This window comes from Zootoca vivipara, chromosome 2 (genome assembly GCF_963506605.1).
Source record: "Zootoca vivipara chromosome 2, rZooViv1.1, whole genome shotgun sequence".
NCBI lineage: Eukaryota > Metazoa > Chordata > Lepidosauria > Squamata > Lacertidae > Zootoca > Zootoca vivipara.
Genome location: NC_083277.1, coordinates 50,648,537 through 50,667,362, shown reverse-complemented (window position 1 = coordinate 50,667,362; position 18,826 = coordinate 50,648,537). Strand labels below are relative to the sequence as shown.

At 39.1% G+C, this 18,826-nt stretch overlaps 1 protein-coding gene across 1 annotated transcript in view; it reads right to left on the bottom strand.

Moving 5' to 3' along the window:
* NT5DC2 (5'-nucleotidase domain containing 2) overlaps positions 1-18,826 on the bottom strand; it is a 33,960-nt gene that overhangs the window by 10,772 nt on the left and 4,362 nt on the right. The window contains exons 2-8 of the mRNA XM_035106133.2: positions 16,888-17,072; positions 15,155-15,229; positions 12,888-12,943; positions 10,920-11,013; positions 3,329-3,457; positions 2,499-2,559; positions 2,209-2,311 (exon numbers count right to left, since the gene is read on the bottom strand). Of these exons, the coding sequence (XP_034962024.1) occupies positions 2,209-2,311; positions 2,499-2,559; positions 3,329-3,457; positions 10,920-11,013; positions 12,888-12,943; positions 15,155-15,229; positions 16,888-17,072 (703 nt within the window). The remainder of the gene's footprint in view (positions 1-2,208; positions 2,312-2,498; positions 2,560-3,328; positions 3,458-10,919; positions 11,014-12,887; positions 12,944-15,154; positions 15,230-16,887; positions 17,073-18,826) is intronic.

Genomic DNA, 18,826 nt, shown 5'->3' with positions numbered 1-18,826 from the left:
GGGTCCACAAAATGATTTTTCCTTCCTTTACTCTGAATTCCAGAAGCAGTCAAAGCAATAATATAAAATTAACATCATTAGCGCAAGGATTTTTTGTTTGTGCAATAAAACTCTTCTCTGCTCTCCTTCTCTGTGCCCTCTAAAATTGTTCTGGTGTTTCTTCCCAACTGTCTAGAACGTTTTGGGGAGGGCATAATTCCATTATGCAAGTGTAAATCCTTGAGTTAACGGAACAAATGAACTGGATACTGCCCCAAGCCTTCTTACTTCTTCTCTGGGTACCTCCAAAATGCAGACCAATCCTAGAAGGGAGCCTTTCTCCACGCTCAGGAAAAGGTTGTGGTTTCGTCCTCAATACTGTGCTAGGCTTCAGAAGCAGTCAAAAAGTAAGAAAGCTGCAGTCCAGTTACATGTGTTCCTTAGGGTATCTTCAATACATACACTGTTCTTAATGGTCTGCAACTTTATTATTTATGTAAGCAATTTATGTAGCAGTGTACAATGAGGTTACAAAAGAGAAAAATACTAACTATGAAAATCAGAAAAGTTTTCTTTAAATGCTTTTAAAACTGTTCACCAAGCACCTGAAGTTTGACAGGTTACACCCCTGTCAGATCTCGGAGGCATTCCAGGGAACTGGGACCACAACACTGAGCTCACAATCTCTGGCGGATGCAAACCAAGAACAGAATTCAACTAAGTCATTGTGTGCACAGAACAAGGTCTGCTAGCACAATGGGCCACCTTCTCCCTCTTCCCTGCCCTGCCCCCCCAAATTATGTCCTGGAGGAAAACCCAGAACAGACTTAGGGAGTGTGTGAGGGCCCCCACAGGAGAAACGTCATGTTGTCCCTATGTTGAATTCCACTCCATGTGTCAGAGCCACAAGGGTCAACTAACAGCAACTCCCCTGAAGACTGGGTGATCAGACAGGAAAGTTTGGAATCAGGTGGTCCCCAAGTTGTTAAGGGCCCTGTGAATTAATAAAGTTATTTTCTATTATTACAAATTATTCTCCGATCCTTCCCTGCCTGAGGTTTCCCTTGGCTTCTGAGTTCAGCTTGACCAGACCTCAACCATGTCTTTAGGCTAAAAGGTTCATATTGGCAAGTCCATTCGTGAACTAGGTTAGGGAGCCAGGACGGGTGTCACTTGCTGCATAACACATGCAGCGGCAAACATGCATTTGCCACCATATTACATGTGAAGAAGGCTTCAGTATTTTGCGGGCTCCTGCGGAGGTTTCTTAGGGAGGCACTTGGTAGTTAATTCGTGAGATAAATGGCTCCAAGTCATTTCCAGCCTAGATCAACAACAACAGAATAGTACCTTCAGTTCTGCAAAGGTATGGATGGAGAACATGTTCCATTACCAAAGTCTACAAAAAACACCTATTATGGAAGAGTTGATTATTATTTTTTAAAGGAACTTACTATAGAATCTGAAGGCTTCGGCCCATTACCATCTATTCATTAGGTTACCTATAATGTATGCCATGTTCTATTTTATTGCACAATCCTTCCCTGCAGGAAGATGGGGTGCATCCAGATATCCCATCAGAGCCCAGTTGCTTCTCACTTTGGCACGTGTGGAAGCACCACACACCAGGACATTACAGAAAACAGGATGCCTGTATTTACCTTCTCTATTCCCAGCCAGCCCTTTCCTTTGGGCTGTTCCAGTAATTCAGATCCATAGCATGAGTCACTCACAGCAGGCAAAAAGGGAGGGTCAGTTGGAATTATCAGAGGCACACAGACCATAGCGTTCAGCCAACATGCACCTATGCATACCAAGGTGGGACAACGAAACAGACCTGTGCATGCACCAGGACAGAACTGTGCCCCTAGGAATGATTACAATCACTTTTCAAATTTAACTTTGCAACCACAAAACTAGCAATGCAGTTTCTCCAGTTTCACAGTCGTGTACAATTCCTTGCTAAAACTTGTTGTACTTGTTTGTAATGGTATGATTATGTTGTTAACTGAACACCACCATCACCTTATGGAGAAAGCAGGGTAACAAATCAAATACACAAATAGATCCTCATGTTATTATAATAATAAAATCTTATCTTCCAACAATTAAAAATGTTTACATAAGAAAGCTGCTATCCAGATGGTCTACACTGAACAATTACTACTGTCATTTAACATTTGCACATAAGCAACCATTTCATCAAGACGCATAAGAGGTGATACTCACACAAAGCTAAAAGGACTGTTTGTGATAAGAAATAGTTTTTTGTTGTGGTTAACCAGTCGATTTAGGACAGCATAAGTTTCATCTCCATGAAGAATATATTTTTCTGCAAGAAACAGATTAAGCTAAGCATAATGTAGAAGTACACAACACTATGACAAAAAAAAAGAAGAAAACATTTAGGCAAATTTCAGTTTGGTGGTTCAAAACCATTAATCTAAAGCCATCAGATGCCAGACAGTGTTCATTACTATTCAAAAAAAACCTTAATCAAAGTTTAGAACTTAACTGACCCATGTCCTTTTCAATCCATTTGTACATCATTCCTTTCACATGGACATCTTTAATGGCATCCTAAAACAGCAACGAGTAGTTATGCATAAGTCTTAAACCTTGCATTGTATTATGTATACAGCACCATCAATGTATATGCCGCTTTATAACGTAATCATCAAAAGAGAAAACTGTCAGGAACTTGACATATGAGGTAGGAAATCTGCACCCAAAGCACTAACACAGTTCCGTGTATCAGTGGGCTTTGAGGGCTCTCTCTCTCTCTGTGTGTGTGTGTAACACAGAGAAACCAAATGATAAGTAATTTCCAGGAAGCCACTAAAGTCACTGATACATGGGTATATTTAAATTCACAGTCCAAAGCAACTGTGACGCTAAAGATGTATAAGCAGAGTCCTTTTGTGCAGTCAGGTTCCTATAGGTGCTGAAAAAAAAGCAGCTTAGGAGTATTACCGAAGATGACAAATAACCAAAGCAATGTACGAACCAACCAGAGTCAGGACACCTTAAAGATGAAGTGGAATCCAGTCCACAAAAGCATATGCCACAATAAAACATGTTAGTCCTTGAGGTACCACAAGACTGGCGCTTTTGCTGCAACAGAATAACATGGCTGCCCCTCTGGAAAATGCAATATAGATATTCACTATACTTCATTCTAATTTTTTTTTTAAGAATTAATGATTGCTAGATTTTTTTTTGGTCTCCATTATTTATTTATTTACACTATTTGACAATGGTACATTACGCTTGTGCAATGCAACTCTCATATAAGAGACGGGACTGCCAAAGGGAGTGTTCACCTATACCCTCAAACAGCTATACTCACACTTATATCCTTGTAAAGATGAACTTGGTCATACTCAATATTGTGAGTCATGAAATAGTCAGTCACGGATGAAAGCAGAGTCATTTCAGGAAGGGAGAAGATGTCCATAAACTGCTTAATTGATGGACCCTGTCCAAAAGAGGAAATGCAATTTTTTTTTAAAAAAATGATGTTTAACATAATGTACTTCTATATGAAGTGGGAGGTTGGACACAGTGTCTCGCATTTCAGCTGAACACAGCATACCCTCTGCGGATGCAATAATAGAGAGTTACTGAAGTTTTTGAATTGGCAGCTGTGGTTTTCCTCTCCAAAGCAAGGAATCAAACGTGGCACGTATGTACAGGAGTCAGAGACTTAACTAGGCAAGTATGAGATGATTTTAGAGACTCTGGTAAACAACACTGGGAACATGTATACTTAACTGGCATGCATCTAATTCTATCAGGATTTGTGAAAGATTAGCAAATCCCCTCTTGTTTCCATTAGCTTTGGGACTGACGTAAAGAAACACCCACCTGCTGGTGTCTGCTTTTTTAAGCTACTATTATGTTGTTGATGTTGTTTTACTGCTGACTTGGGTTTTACTTGAGCTGCCTTTGGCTCATCTAATGGTCTCAAACGATGGGATATAACACACACACATGAAAAAATTGCTTCAGCAGCAACTTCGTATGGCCAAGAAATACAGAAACAAATAACATTACCAAATTTACCAAAGTAAGTTAATTAAAAATTCCACGCAGGAAACAAAATCATTCAAGCTATTAAAAATGGCAACATTGTAAATAATTGTGTATAGAGATTCATTCCTTGATATTAATACACCTCTTTAAAGGAACTATGCTGACCCATTAACCTATGATCTATAAATTATATTCAAAATTGGATTGGGTTTGGATTGATATATAGGCCAAGTTTGTCTATGCCTGGTTTATATAGTCATTTCTGTACAGAAAGGTGACTGGACAGACTGCACTCACGTCTTCACCATTTCACTATAGAAACTGAAGAGAGGCTTGGTTTATGGAGAGATTGCACACACATAGGTACAGCAAATCTTTGTCATGATGCAAGGAGATAAACCTATTGCATGGTATTCACATGTCATCAGACATGGAAAAAACATAGTAGACACCTCTGGATAACTATAGAGGGATAAATCATTGGTTAGCTTTTGATTTGCATGAGGACATTGTGAGGTCAGATTAGTAATGGTCAGGAATGTATATGTGTTATTGTATAGAACAAAAAAAAAGTATTTCCTCCAATCTTTTGAGGCAATACAGCCCAAGTCTATTTGAAGCATTTGGATTTAGCTGTATTAAAACAAGCTAAATGAAATAAAAATAAAATAAATATAAGTACCCTAGATTGAACTGCACTGACATGCAGGAAATGAGAAAATATCAGTGATCTCAAACTCTGTGCTATCATGAACCTCCAGTGTCTTTTCTGGTCGCTAAAGGGTATAGTAAATACAGTAGTAGGATCTGAAGATTCTGCATAGATACTACTATACTTGGCGATTTGTTTATTTCAAGAACTACTTCCCAATTTCTCAGGTCTTTAAAGAAATGGGAGTCTCGTCTAGAAATGGCAACAATTACACAGACAAAAATCTGTTCTCTTTTAGCGGCTAAACAGTAGGAAACAAAAACAACAAAAAGCCAAGACTGAATTACAAATTAAAGCCATATGTGGCAGTCTGTTAACAACTGATAACTATTGAAATATGACCTTTACTTTCATCTGACTAAAGGAATAATCTGTTAAGAAACACTTTTATTAAACAGAAATCAGATACTAACTGCCATATGGCCAGGGGGCTGGTATCATTACTGATTAAGTAAAACAGCTACATCATAATGACATTAATTAGCCAAGACCTAATTCAACAGAACTCACCTTCCAACTATAATGACATAAACAAATCATTTCTGGTCTGTCAGTTGGAAGGGACTTATGTACACTGTCAATGCACACACTAGAGCAATAAACTAATCAATACCATGTTATCAGACCATTCAAGACCTACCTTCTTTTTAGGCTTCTGATTTGCTAAACTAACATTATTCCACCAATATCTTGTGGTTTTTTTTAATGCATGTATCATCTCCAAAGCTTCCCATATTTTAATCAGATACGTTTAATTTCTTGATGAAACCCTGGCGTTTGTTCTAAAACAATGTAATAAGCAGCCTTAAATGTGTTCAAAAGACCCCAGGAGGGGAGATAATTATTTTAAATAAGATGGGCCAATGAATAGTTGCACTAGTGGGAGCCAGCACAATGAATCCCACTAACACAACAATGCGCCCCTCTTGCCACCACAACCCCCCCTGCAATAGGCTTTGTGAGAGTGCAAAGAAGGATGAGAAGTTCCTCTACTGACAGAGCAAACTCCTTAGCACTACTTTGAAGTCATCCCAAAATATATAAATGTGTTGCCAGATAATTATTATTTCTAATTTAAAAGGGGGACTTCTACTTAGAGGCACAGCTCTGTTTTGCATTCTGACTCGGAAGTTTTGTAAACTGCTTAGAAGATTTGATCGATCAGTTATATCAAAACATTACGAATAAAAAATCCAAATGTTAAAATAAGCCAGCACTTCTCTTGTGGCTCTGTAATATCTATGCTTGCTTGTATATACATACTACCACCCCACAGAAATACCTTGGCAGGTTTTGAAGTTATTTATAAAGGAGAGTTTCAATTAAACTGTAAAGTCAAATTGATGGTCCTGGGCACTATCCAAATTCATAGTCATAGACCAAGCAATCATAAGCACCTAAAAGCAGCTCAAGGGCACTGGGAAAACTTGACATTTAAACAAACAGCAACCAACTCAAGAGTAGCTCATTTGTCTGACTTTACATGTTTGAAATTTTAAAAATGTCAGAGAAATCACTTTTTGAACAGTGAAAGACGCAGCTGAATTCTTCTGGATGCATCTGGTATGAAGGCAAGATCTTTCAGAATTTATGGTTCTTTCAGAATTTATGGTTCTTTCCCACTCAGGTTGGAAATCTACATGAAAGGCTTCAGGATGACAGGAATCCACATAAAACGAGAAAAAACTAAAGGAACATAAAATATCACATACATAAAAGACTTAAGAGCATCAATGGTGGGGTAACGCCTGATAAGCTAGAAGAGCCACTGTCCCTCTCATGTCAGTGGCTCTTCTAGCTTATCGGGCGTTCCTCAAGGAGAAGATCTGTAGTGGCCCCCAGGCCTCCTTGAATGACAGATTGCCCACTATGCCCACTACTACCGGTTCCCCTGCAGTATTTGGCTGCAGCTAGTCTGACTTACCCTAGAAGTTTGAAGGTTATTGCTTGTAAAAGGAGTTAATAAAACACAGAGGCTCAATTCATGAGGGCATAGGTGTCACGTTACTATGTAAATAACTATTTCCTAGCACAGATTATTCAAGAAGTTTATTGAGGCCTGCCTGGAATGAATGGGAAGGATGAATTAATAGAAGATAGAAGCAGGACACTATTGCTAGCATCGTCTCATGCCAGTGACTTGGACCCCATTACCACTTCCTGGTCTGATCCAGGAGCACTAGCAACATATAAATACAGAGTGGGGAGGGAATAAAATAAAAATAGGTTCCGCATTTCAGGTTAAAGGTGTGTCCCATGTGTGAAAAGGGTGGAGACTACTGCTCTAGAGCAGACATAGGCAAACTCGGCCCTCCAGATGTTTTGGGACTCCCATCATCCCTGACCACTGGTCCTGTTAGCTAGGGATGATGGGAGTTGTAGTCCCAAAACATCTGGAGGGCCGAGTTTGCCTATGCCCGCTCTAGAAAGAGTTAAAAGGCAAGGGACAACAGAGCACATAAAAACAAACCACAGGCAGAACAATTCTACTGGAGAGCAAAGTAAATTTAACAGGTGATATGGGTTTGAACTGCTGGGTTTATTTTTTTATTTGATATATATTTATCCACCTTTCAAGGCAAAAGCTTTCAAGATAGTTTAGAACAAAACTCCCAACACAATAAAAATTTCAATTCATGCATACAAATTAAATGGCCTTATATATATATATATATATATATATATATATATATATATATATATATATAAACTGCAGACAGACCTAGAGGTTACTTTAAAGTATAGCAGAACATGGAATATCTGCTATAAGGTAATTGCATATTATCTTAATGGAGGGAGAGGTCAGGGAAAGATAGAAGTGTGGGGAGAAGCCAAGAATGATCTTTGTTAAAACAGAAGGGATTGTCCCCGCAAGCAGATCACCACCTACAAGGTTTTAGATTAAAAACAGACAAAGAATGCATAGGTATAGGAGATGTTTCTTACTCAATCCAAATGTGAAGAAAAAATGTACGCTAAAAGCTCTTTTTAAAAATCAATGTCATTTAGTTCTTTCTTCAAGCTATTATAAAAAGCCTCATGGGTCAGAATTTCCCTTTTTTGTCATCACATCACCTATCCATGGTGTATGAGAAAACAGTGTTTGCTTTAGATATGGTTAATCCACCATTGAGCAAACAATTCTCTCTCAAAACTTTCCTAATTCACAGAGCTGTCATGAAGTACAAATAAGTCATGTTTAAGCATGGTGTGTAATGGGCTTTGGGTTTTGTTTTTGTTTTTTGCAAAAAGCTATACTGTATAAAGCACCAAAAATCTGTTTACTGCAACTATGCTCTCTGTCTTTAAGATTTCACTGAACATTGCTCCCATTAAAGCATATCTCTACAGCTATTTTTAAAATGACATTACAATGCACAGGATGCTAAATACCATACATCTCTTGACTGTACAGTATGATCATGTAAAACACACATTAGGCCTGCTCCCATGAAGATAGAAATAAAACTGAATGGAAGCTAGGATGCAGGAATAATTTGTACCAACCTTTAAAGGTAAAGGTAAAGGGACCCCTGACCATTAGGTCCAGTCGTGACCGACTCTGGGGTTGCGGCGCTCATCTCGCTTTACTGGCCAAGGGAGCCGGCGTACAGCTTCCAGGTCATGTGGCCAGCATGACAAAGCCACTTCTGGCGAACCAGAGCAGCACACGGAAACACCCTTTATCTTCCAGCTGTAGCAGTACCTATTTATCTACCGTGTTTCCCCCTTTTAAAGACACTGTCTTATAACTTTTTTTCCTCAAAAAAACACAGGGTGGCTTACTTTCAGTGGGATGTCTTTTTTCTTATTACCGGTACGGTTTTTACGGGTCAGGGCACTGCTGGGCTTTCTTGAGTGCTCGGCGCTGCAGCAGCCACCGGTTCCGGGTGGCGGAGTGGCAGGCGTCCTTGGCCGGGCCAGGCAAGGAAGAAGCAGTGAGCCCAGTAGTGGCGGCAAGCACAGAAGCGGCAGGGACAGCGGTGGATGAGAAGGCGGAGTGCGGACAGGTAGGCTATGAATGTAATGCCCTTTAGGCACACATCCACCCCTCCCAAAATTCATGAGAGATTACATACAGAGGAACAGGGTACTAGTCCAGCTCAGGTCAGGAAAAGGGATTTTTGATTCTCTAATATATAGATAGACCAGGGCTTTCTTGCCAGCCATCTCTCTCAGTTGTCAGATCTCCCTCATCCTTTCAGAATCCTAGTGTTTGAGAGGGTGGGAGTCTGGTTAGACTGGAAGAACAAGGAGGGCATGTTCTCTCCCATTTAATGCATCCTCAGCACGCTGAATTGCACCAGGGAAGTGATCAGATTAGCAGAAGTCAGCTGCTTAAAGAGAGGTTTCTGCTTAAAGAGAGGCTTCTGGAATTTCACAATCTTCTACAAACGAGAAGGAATCCAGCTGAGGAGCGTACAGTACTCAAATGTTTTACTGTCACAAAATTACTTAGGGACTCCGCTGAAATGTAACATAAATAAAATAATAATAATAATAATAATAATAATATTTATACCCTGCCCTTCCCAGTCAAGACCGGGCTCAGGGCGGCTAACAACAAGAATATCAAAGCAAGCATAAAAGAAACAATTCAATTAAAATGCAGATTAAATACAATGTTAAAAATTCAATTTTAAAATTAGGAATCTACAAGTGCAACCTCATTTAAATATCTGTAGGATAAAGCCTTAGGGCAGGGTAACACCGGGGTCAGACTGAGTCAGTCCAAAGGCCAAGCGGAACAGCTCCGTCTTGCAGGCCCTACGAAAAGATGACAACTCCCGCTGGGCTCTAGTCTCCTGAGAGAGAGCGTTCCACCAGGTCGGGGCTAGTACTGAGAAGGCCCTGGTCCTGGTCGAGGCCAGTCTAACCACCTTGTGACTCGGGATCTCCAGTATGTTATTATTTGTGGATCTTAATGTCCTCTGCGGGGCATACCGGGAGAGGCGGTCCCAAGCCACATACTGTATCCAACCAAGTCACCCCATTAATGGAAGAACTTCTGCCTACGCAAAGGAACTTCCTTTACCCAAAATCTTGTTCTGGGGTCCTTCCAACCTTCTTGATCAACCGTGGAGAGGGGAACATGGGAAGACAGGAGGAGTCCTTCTTGGATGAATTTGCTGAGTACAACCCAATGTGTTACATACAAGTATTGCTTCTGTTCTAAAGGTGTGCATTGCATATCTCCCTGTCCAATGGGTGTCACGTATTGGAGAAGGATAATGCATTTCAAAAATTGGAACTAGGGAATTGTTCAAATGTTACCTCATCTGTGAACCTTAATGCATACAAAATGACGAGGAGGAGGGTAAGGCAACATTTGTACCAGAAAAGCCTGTTTATCTCAATGCACTCTCTTGTTGACCTTGAGGAAAGAGTACACAAGCCTGAGATTTGCTCATGATTTTGCTGTGCACAGAGATACAGAGAGTGACGTGTCTGAACTGTCTGCAAGTGTAACACTATTTCTGAATAAATGCAGAGCCTCAAATTACAAGTCTAGAGAAAAAATATTTTCTTTTAATAAGTTGCCGTTAAGTCCTTTGAAAACGAACACTATCCAGTGAGTTGGGGTGGCTATCTGGTAGCTTACAGATCCTATCTGGCCATTGAACAACTTCATCTAGTCCTATATAGTGCTACTAAATTGCAATAGTGTTGAAAAACAACAACAAACTTAGATTTGAAGGGGTGAAATGGTTGTAAAAAGATGCAAGAGATCTAATCTCCAAATCAACACCATGGCTGTTGGGGTTTTGTATAAATATGCTGACAGACACCCAGGCTTCTGAGATACTCATTGGAACAGCAGAGCCCCAGAGACGACCATTCCCAAGAAAGATGAAAAGATGCATAAATACTATGCAAATATATGAATAATTATTCAGCATTGCTAGTAATAATAATTAAAGTGCTCACTAGGTGGTCATATCTAGAGCCATCCAGTCAGCCAACAAATTTACGTAAGATTATTTTACAAAAGTCAAGCAGACTCACTGTCTCCCTGACAAATTGTTCATAAGCTCCTGAAGAAACAGTATGTTTAAACTGGCAAGTGCTGCCTTTTCACACTTGGAAGAAATCACTGGCATTTTCACTTAATTCCTGCATATTGGATTTCTCAGTTATTAAGAAGGGCCAACGCCCCATTTTATTAAATGGTCAATAAGGAAGCTTACGGTACCTTGCCGTAAAAGTCACTCATCTGGTATAATGGAATATGCTGGGTTCCGCCATACATCTCAATAACCTCTTCATCAGGCACTGGTTTCAGTCCTCTATAAGCAAGTTAAAAGAGCTTTGGGTGAATGTCAACCTCAAGTGAGATAAATGCCAGAAAGGAGAAAAAGGACAGACTGGAGTGAAAGTCTATTTCTATCACAGCATGGGCCTTTCAGCTTCCCCCACAATCAAAGAAAGCAGAGATTAAACTTTTCATAGGTCATTTGTAAATTGGTAGCCAGCTGTGTTCACTTCACTGAGAATCATTTCTGATTGGTTATTCTGTGCAACATTTTTTAAAAAGTTATATAATGGGTATGTACTTTGGAAGTGCAAATCATCAAACATAAACATAAAACCTCTTGGTTTTATCAACATGTTAATAAAGGTTCACTGTATTCTTTTATGGGGAGTGTTAAGTTTCAGGTGCTTCAGCAATGACCCAAGATCCTTCAATGATTCAATTCACTGCATAAAACAGTAGCTTCTGAATATTATCAAGCATCTTTTGAAGTAGCTTCTGGATCTTGCAGGACAGCTTCAAGTAATGTACAGACAACAAACTAAAGAATTTCTCTGAAGAAAATTAAGGAAACAAAGTATAATAATATGATACTGTGTAAAAAATAACAAATGAGACTTAGTTTTTTGAGAATAATCGGAAGTTTCTTTTATCCTTCTTACTGTCATTTTTTATTTCCTTTTCCTTTTTATTTATTTATTGTGTTTTTCTTGTGTAGTGTTTGTGTATAAACTGTAATATGGCAAATTGTTGTATAAATATGTGTTGAATGTTTAATAAAGATTTATAATTTTTTTTAAAAAACCCAGTAGCTTCTGAATCATGCAGGACAGCTTCATGTTTCATTGTTTTTCAGTTGGAATGCTTTTATTACAATTGTATCAAAAGTGACATTGAAAAGGACAAGGTATATGAAGCTAATAGAAGGAACAAGAGAATCTACACACACCAAAGTTATTAACAAACAAAAGGTGACTAAACAAAGAAGTGAGTCCAAACCCATGTGAGTCTATAGGATACAAAAGAAATTTAAGCTCTCCCCGGCTAAGCCAGTGTTCTTGGTATTGTATCTTACGAAGTTATTCAGCTGGATTGGACAGTCATGTGGTTGAGGCAGCTGGGTAAAGTAATGGGATACCACGACAGTTGCAAGAGTAAGTGTCAGTGGAGCCCGGGCACAATGACAGTTAATTGCTTCTCCAGAGGAGAATTTCCACTAGACTCTGGTTCAAAGATGACATAGCTTGGTACCTGCTGCCTGCCCCCTCTCCCTGCATTACTCACAAAATTAAAACCTATTCAATCTAACTGGCACATATGCACGCACAACAGGACATCATTTTTGTGCATTTTGCAAAGCAATGACTACAATCAGTTACTTTTGATGAATAAATGATTGAACATTCACTTTGAACATCATGTTCTGAACTTTTGACTCAGCTCTTAATTGACTGCTACTGGGTTTTGTTTTTATGCTCAGAAAGGATCTTTCCACACAACTTCACTAATGAATGTGGCAGTTAAGCATATTTATCAGGGCAGGATGCCAGCTTCCTTTTTTAAACTGTTGATGCAACTTGTGCACGTTTCAATTTCTTCGTGAGGGACAGTGAGATAAAGAGAACATCCGACTTCAGTAAGTCTTGCCAGCGTGTTCCGCCTGCACTGACTTAAGTCACAGATCTGGAATTCAATTGTGTAAATAAGAGTTTAATCTCTGCCAATAAAATATAATTAGGTTTTCACTCCTACTACATGTGGCCATTAAAATGCTGCATCAAAGCAACAAGCTTTAATAAGAGCAAACAAAAGGCAACAGATCCAGAAAGAGAATGTACACGTACAGAGTTTGCATTTTAATTTGCCTTATATTTGCATATATTTTAAAAGAGATGATATTCAACTCACTGATATGCAGTACCCAACTGAACATAGTGGAAAGCATCAATCTTCATCAGAAGGCTCTGAAATATAAGCAGATCTTTACTGAGAAGATCCTCTGTATATTTTACTCATTCTGCAGAACCTAACATGAAAAGAAGTCAGCCCTACCTAAACTGATCCTCCTATTGTAGCACATTCTTAAAACCACCACCACCACACCAAGCACATATAGCAAGATATATAGCAAGAGTCTTCTACTGGTTACCATTGGGCATGGAGGGAAGGGGAAAGAGGGTGAATATGGAGGGATTGTATAAGTTATTCAGAAGAATCCTACAGTTGCTTGGTGACAACCCTGGTCCTGATGGTATAATGTAACATTTGCAAAAGAGATAGCGCAAGTAAACACACTTTCAACAGAGTGTCTTGAATGGCGGCCTAGCTGTGCTCCACCTCCAAAGTCACAACAGACAACAGGATTCAAACTAATTCAAGGACCAATCTGAGCCCCAGCCAAGGAACAAAGAGGCAGCTCACATAATACACGCAGCATGAAGCCACACTATCTGGACTCATGGCTAGAGAGCAAAGAGCACACATAGGGGAATTTGGTCATGGAGACCTCGGCATACACACCTACCCAGCAGCTTAAGGGCAGGGAGGAGACAGGTAGGTGAGGATCACTTGTCTTCTCATCCCCCTTAAGGAGGAACTTTGCCTCAGAATTACACATAGCCACCGGGAACTTTAATTCCACTTCTGCAATTATTAGCGAAAGGGCAAGGGCATGTAAGCAAGGTAAGGGGAAACTGAGGAGGAAACCATGTCTCAAAGCATAACTCTAAAGGCACCATCCATTCCTCCCCAGTGAACACAACATGGAAATAAATGGGCATGCAGAACATTCAAAACACTTACGTGCTTCAGGTTCCCCCACAAGTCTGAACAGTTTACTTGCTAAATAAGCTTTTCGTACTCAGCGGGTTGGCACATAACTGCAAGTTTGCTAAGAGGGCTCCTGTTGGCAACAGCTCCCTCAATACTCAAACATATACTATGCAAATATCAGCAAAGGACACTGGGAGCACAGGGATCTCTGTTGGTGAACTCTGGGCACTTTATTCTGTCTTTTCTCACTTCGGACCAGACACACATGACTTATTTTTCCTTGCTGGATGAAAGGGTAGGAGGAGGAAAGAATGTGATATAAGCAGAAAAGTGCTCTATTGCAACTCCTTACAATACTGAACTTCAAGTTTTTAAAAAAGAAGTATGTTCAATGTTAAATCTCTCATCTTGGTAGTTTGGAAGGCATAAAATACTTTCCAAATCCTTTTTTAAAAGTCATCTTCTCTAGCCCGGAGACTCCTCAGCTGAGGGTGATTGATAGCTCTGTGCAAATATCATATGGATTTCATATATTATTGTGTTCTGTGTATTTGACAAGCTAGCTGTTTAGCCCCAGTCCAATGCTTGTTAAGTTGAAACTAATGCCTTGTATGCAGAAGCCAAAAGGATGAGGGAAGGAAATTACACCTGAATAATCCTGGCCCCATAGGAACACCATATTGTTATAACCAGGCTTTTATGATATGTTTATTTTTTGAATCTTGTTGTCAAGATTAAGACAACACAGTTGAGCATGACACACATATATCACTTTTTTAGGGTGCATATGAGGAACTTGCATGGGAAACTAGAACAGCACTGCAGAATTGTAGGAGCAATTGTAAATTTGCATGCAGTATAATGGGGCTGTCCTGTCTATCTTGTTTTCATCTATGCAGACACTCGTGCTTCACATTCCACTTGGTTTAAAGACTAAAACTCGCAACCTCACAAAATTGCCCAAGTTTCTCTTATGTATGTATGGAAATACACCCTCCCCCTTTAACACACACACACACACACATTTGCCAAGTGCATGAAGCAATAATGCGTGCAAGTTAAATGCGTGGAAGTTGCAAATTACCTGTAGCTACAAGACAAAACCTGAGGAGCCTGGATCGCTCAGTTGGTTAGAGCGTGGTGCTGACACACCAAGGTTGCAGGATTGATCCCCTTATGGGACAGCTGCATATCCCTGCATTGCAGGAGGTTTGGACTAGATGATCCTCAGGGTCCCTCCCATCTTTACGATTATATGATTTCTAGCCATGATTTTTCAGCAGTCATTAGCTCACCATGCACACAGATATTTCCAGTGGGCATACAACTCACAAGCTCCCTTATTTGTCTCATTGAATACAGCAAACTAACACATGAACAAAGACTGAAGTTGTGTATCTTACCTTGTGGACATCATAGTGAAGCCCTCTTATGGCAAATCCAGGAATATATTCATATTTTCTGAGTCCTTCTGGGTACTACAAAACATAGCACTAGAAAGCATCAGTATGTTTTGTCTCACAGGGGTGTGTACTACATTATATTCACTTTCTTTTTGTTTATGCAAAGCCAGTAGAAACCCAGAAGACCCAGAATGTTGGACTACAACCTGGGAGACTAAGGTTCAAATTCAAGCCCAGTTACAAAATTCAAAGGATGGTCTTGAAACAGTTATTGCCTCTCATTCTGCATCACTCACAGCATTGTTATGATGATAACATGGAAATTGGGGGAACTATGTACATCACTTTTAGCACCTTGCAGAAAGGTAGGATGCAAATAACACAATATAAAATTAAAATAAAACACGAGACAATGGCTCTGTTTGAATAAAATACTAACTCATGGTTAAATTAGCATTACAAAAATTATTCTCAATGAGCCTGGACTTGTGCACTCTGTCCCCTAGTGTGACTGTATGGATGACTTCGGAAGTTTCTGCTTTAGATTACCCACAGTTTAGTATGCCAACCAAACACTATATTGTGGTTTAATCTAACTACAGTTAGCTGAAATAAGAGAGATTATTATTACTGTATTTATTATATTGTCCTTCACCTGAGGATCACAAGGAGGTTTACTATATGAAAACACAAAAATATATAACAAAAACAATACCCCTCAGCTTAAAGTCCACAGATTGTTTGATTACCCAAAGACTAATTAACATAACAAAGGTGCCAGCATAGCTGCCAAGTTTTCCCTTTTCTAGGAAGCCTATTCAGCATAAGGAAAAATCCCTTTAAAAAGGGATAACTTGGCAGCTATGGGTGCCAGGCAAGCCTCCCTGGGGGAGAGCACTCCACAAACTGGTTTGGAGTTGGCTTTAACCTGTAGTAAGATTAACCACAGTGTGGATTCAGACGACATGGCAAGTGGCAATTAATTTAAAATGGAAGTGATTTTAAACACCCAGTTGTGAGTATAGGGTGGGGGAGCTTAGCATTATGTGAGTAAACCTTGAGTATGTATAGACCTTTGACACCTGAGATCTATATTATCAGGATCAACTCTATTTTTTGTGACTGCATGTTCTGTAATTGTTAAGCTTTAAAAATCGTTTTTGATGTCATACTTCTTAATTGTTGTAACATGATTTGGGCCAAAGGGTGGGGAATAAATTAAAATCATAATCCATTTTTGGGAATGGCTACAAGGGGAAGAGTGGAAGCATTATTTACTTGTTCAGCTAACTAAATTTGCTCTTATGAATTAATCTGGATAAACTGTGGTTAGGGTTAACAAACGATCTTCAAACCATGGTTAATAGTCCTTAATCATAGCCAACACTAGCTACAGTTTGTCCAGGTGTGGTCAAAACAAACACGTTAGTTTTAAAAAACAGCAAATGTTTCCAGTCTCCTTGTGGCTGTTTCAGAGGACATGGGGGAGTGCAGGGACTCAAAGCTTGTGAATATAATACTAAGCACTCGTTTATTATTATTTGTGAACTAGGCTATTATCATACAAAGTGTGGATATTTATTTTATAAGCCCCAAGCAAATGAGTAGAGAACTATGTACATGCTGGTCTAAGGATCGTTTCCATACTGTCCCGTCATGGATTGCTACAAATCAAGTGGATAAAATCAGCATTTGGTAACTAGGCAATAAACAGCAAGATTAAGGTACATTACCTTAAACTGTTCAATTAAGATGTCTCTGGCAGTGTTGAATATCATAGAATGTAACAAATTTGAATATTGCGCTAATGTGTAATCATAATCAAAGCCATAGATCTCCACATCTCCCAGACTGATCTCATTATTTGCATAAATAGCTGCTGGGTTAAGAAGACTGCAGACCCCTGGTGGGAGGAGATCTGGAATAAAATAAAGGGGGGGGGCAAGAAAAAACAGCTTTTGATCTGATACCATGTGGAGTGAGGATGCTGCCCTGAACTATGAAGTTCCTGCCACTACAGTTTTCAGAGATGCTCCGGTATTTTTAAATTCAGTAGTCTATGTATCTAGAGAATTGTCGCTCTTCTCTTTCCTAAGATAGTGCTAGCACCTGTTTGGTATCACAGTGGAGCTTAACCTGGGAAATTAATAATACTCTACAATAATTGTATCCGGACAGATATGACATATAGCTGCATTGTTCCCAGGGACAATAGGAGACTCCACAGACAAATGTTTGAACCAGTTAGGGAAACTCACAACACTTAGGAGTTGAAAATGTAATGCATAGTTGAAAGATGTTTAACACATTTGGTGGAGATGCCTTTTAATAGAAACAAATGGTTGAAGCTATTTCTTAGATGACAGGAATTAACATTGATTTTGAACTCCTAAAGATTATGTGCATATGAAGATTCTCTAAGCAGCACAAGCCTAGAAATTCATGTCATTGTTTATGGTATTAAATGGCTTTGCTGGTTTTTGTTGAAGAACAGTGAGGTTGCTTGCTGAATTATCTTGAGAAATTGCTTATTTCACCTCATATTTAATAATAATAATAATAATAATAATAATAATAATAATAATCTTTTATTTGTATTCTGCCCTCCCCGGCAGAGACCAGGCTCAGGGTGGCTAACATCAAATATATAACACTGATATAAAATCAAATAATAATTACCTACTAAAAACAAATCAGGATTAAATTGTATTTGAATACATATTACAATTCTCTTAAGTTAGGATGAATAGAATTCATGTAATAATTACAGTAGGCTGCATAAAACTGAAAATCATAAATAAAATAATTTTTTAAAGAACAAAACTGTAGTAGACTGCTTGATGAATTTCCAACTTGTTTTATGATGGTGGAAGAAATCACATTCACATTTTTTATGTTTAATGTTTCCATGATGCAATGTGGAGTATCTCACAGAATTTGAAGGGGAAATCTGGATTTCCAAGAACCCTAAAGATCTGTGTAGTACTTATAAAATCACCCAAAGGATCACTAATTTCAGTGTGAAAAATTAAATTATTTTGGAACAACAAATAATTAGAAACAGTAAAAATACCCTTCTCTCAATCACATACTATTCTGAAAATTTTGACCATCACCAGCCCAAAGCCATTTAATATGTGCTTTCCTACAGAGCTGTAGCTAGGTGTGATCTTGTGCCCCTGGCAGAACCGTCCAGATTGCACCCCCTAGCCATGGACAATTTAGCTCTTCTTTCCGCCTCTCCTCCAACCTCGAACCCCCCTTCCACCCATTCAATTCACCCTCTATTTAAAACCATTTCTTATGAGGCAATAATTGATATTTATATTTATGGACACATTTTTAGCCGATTGTGCACACACCCATTGCCTGCGCCCCTGGCAGGGGTCCACCTTTTCTATTCTATATACCTCCCTTATGGACTGATAACAGAACAATGCTCTATTGATTTGGATTGAGTTATGCAATATTTGGAATACTAACAGAACCACTTCAATTACGGTATTACTGAAGCTAAAAGTATGCCAATGTCCAAATAAATATAGGTTGCCTGATACAAATAAGCCATTTCCTCAAAACACCATGCTAAATACAGCATTTAGCTTCCCAAAGAAGGGAAAACAAAATGCTGTGAAAGCAACTAAGCTTAAGCAACACTGAGACTGAAGAAAG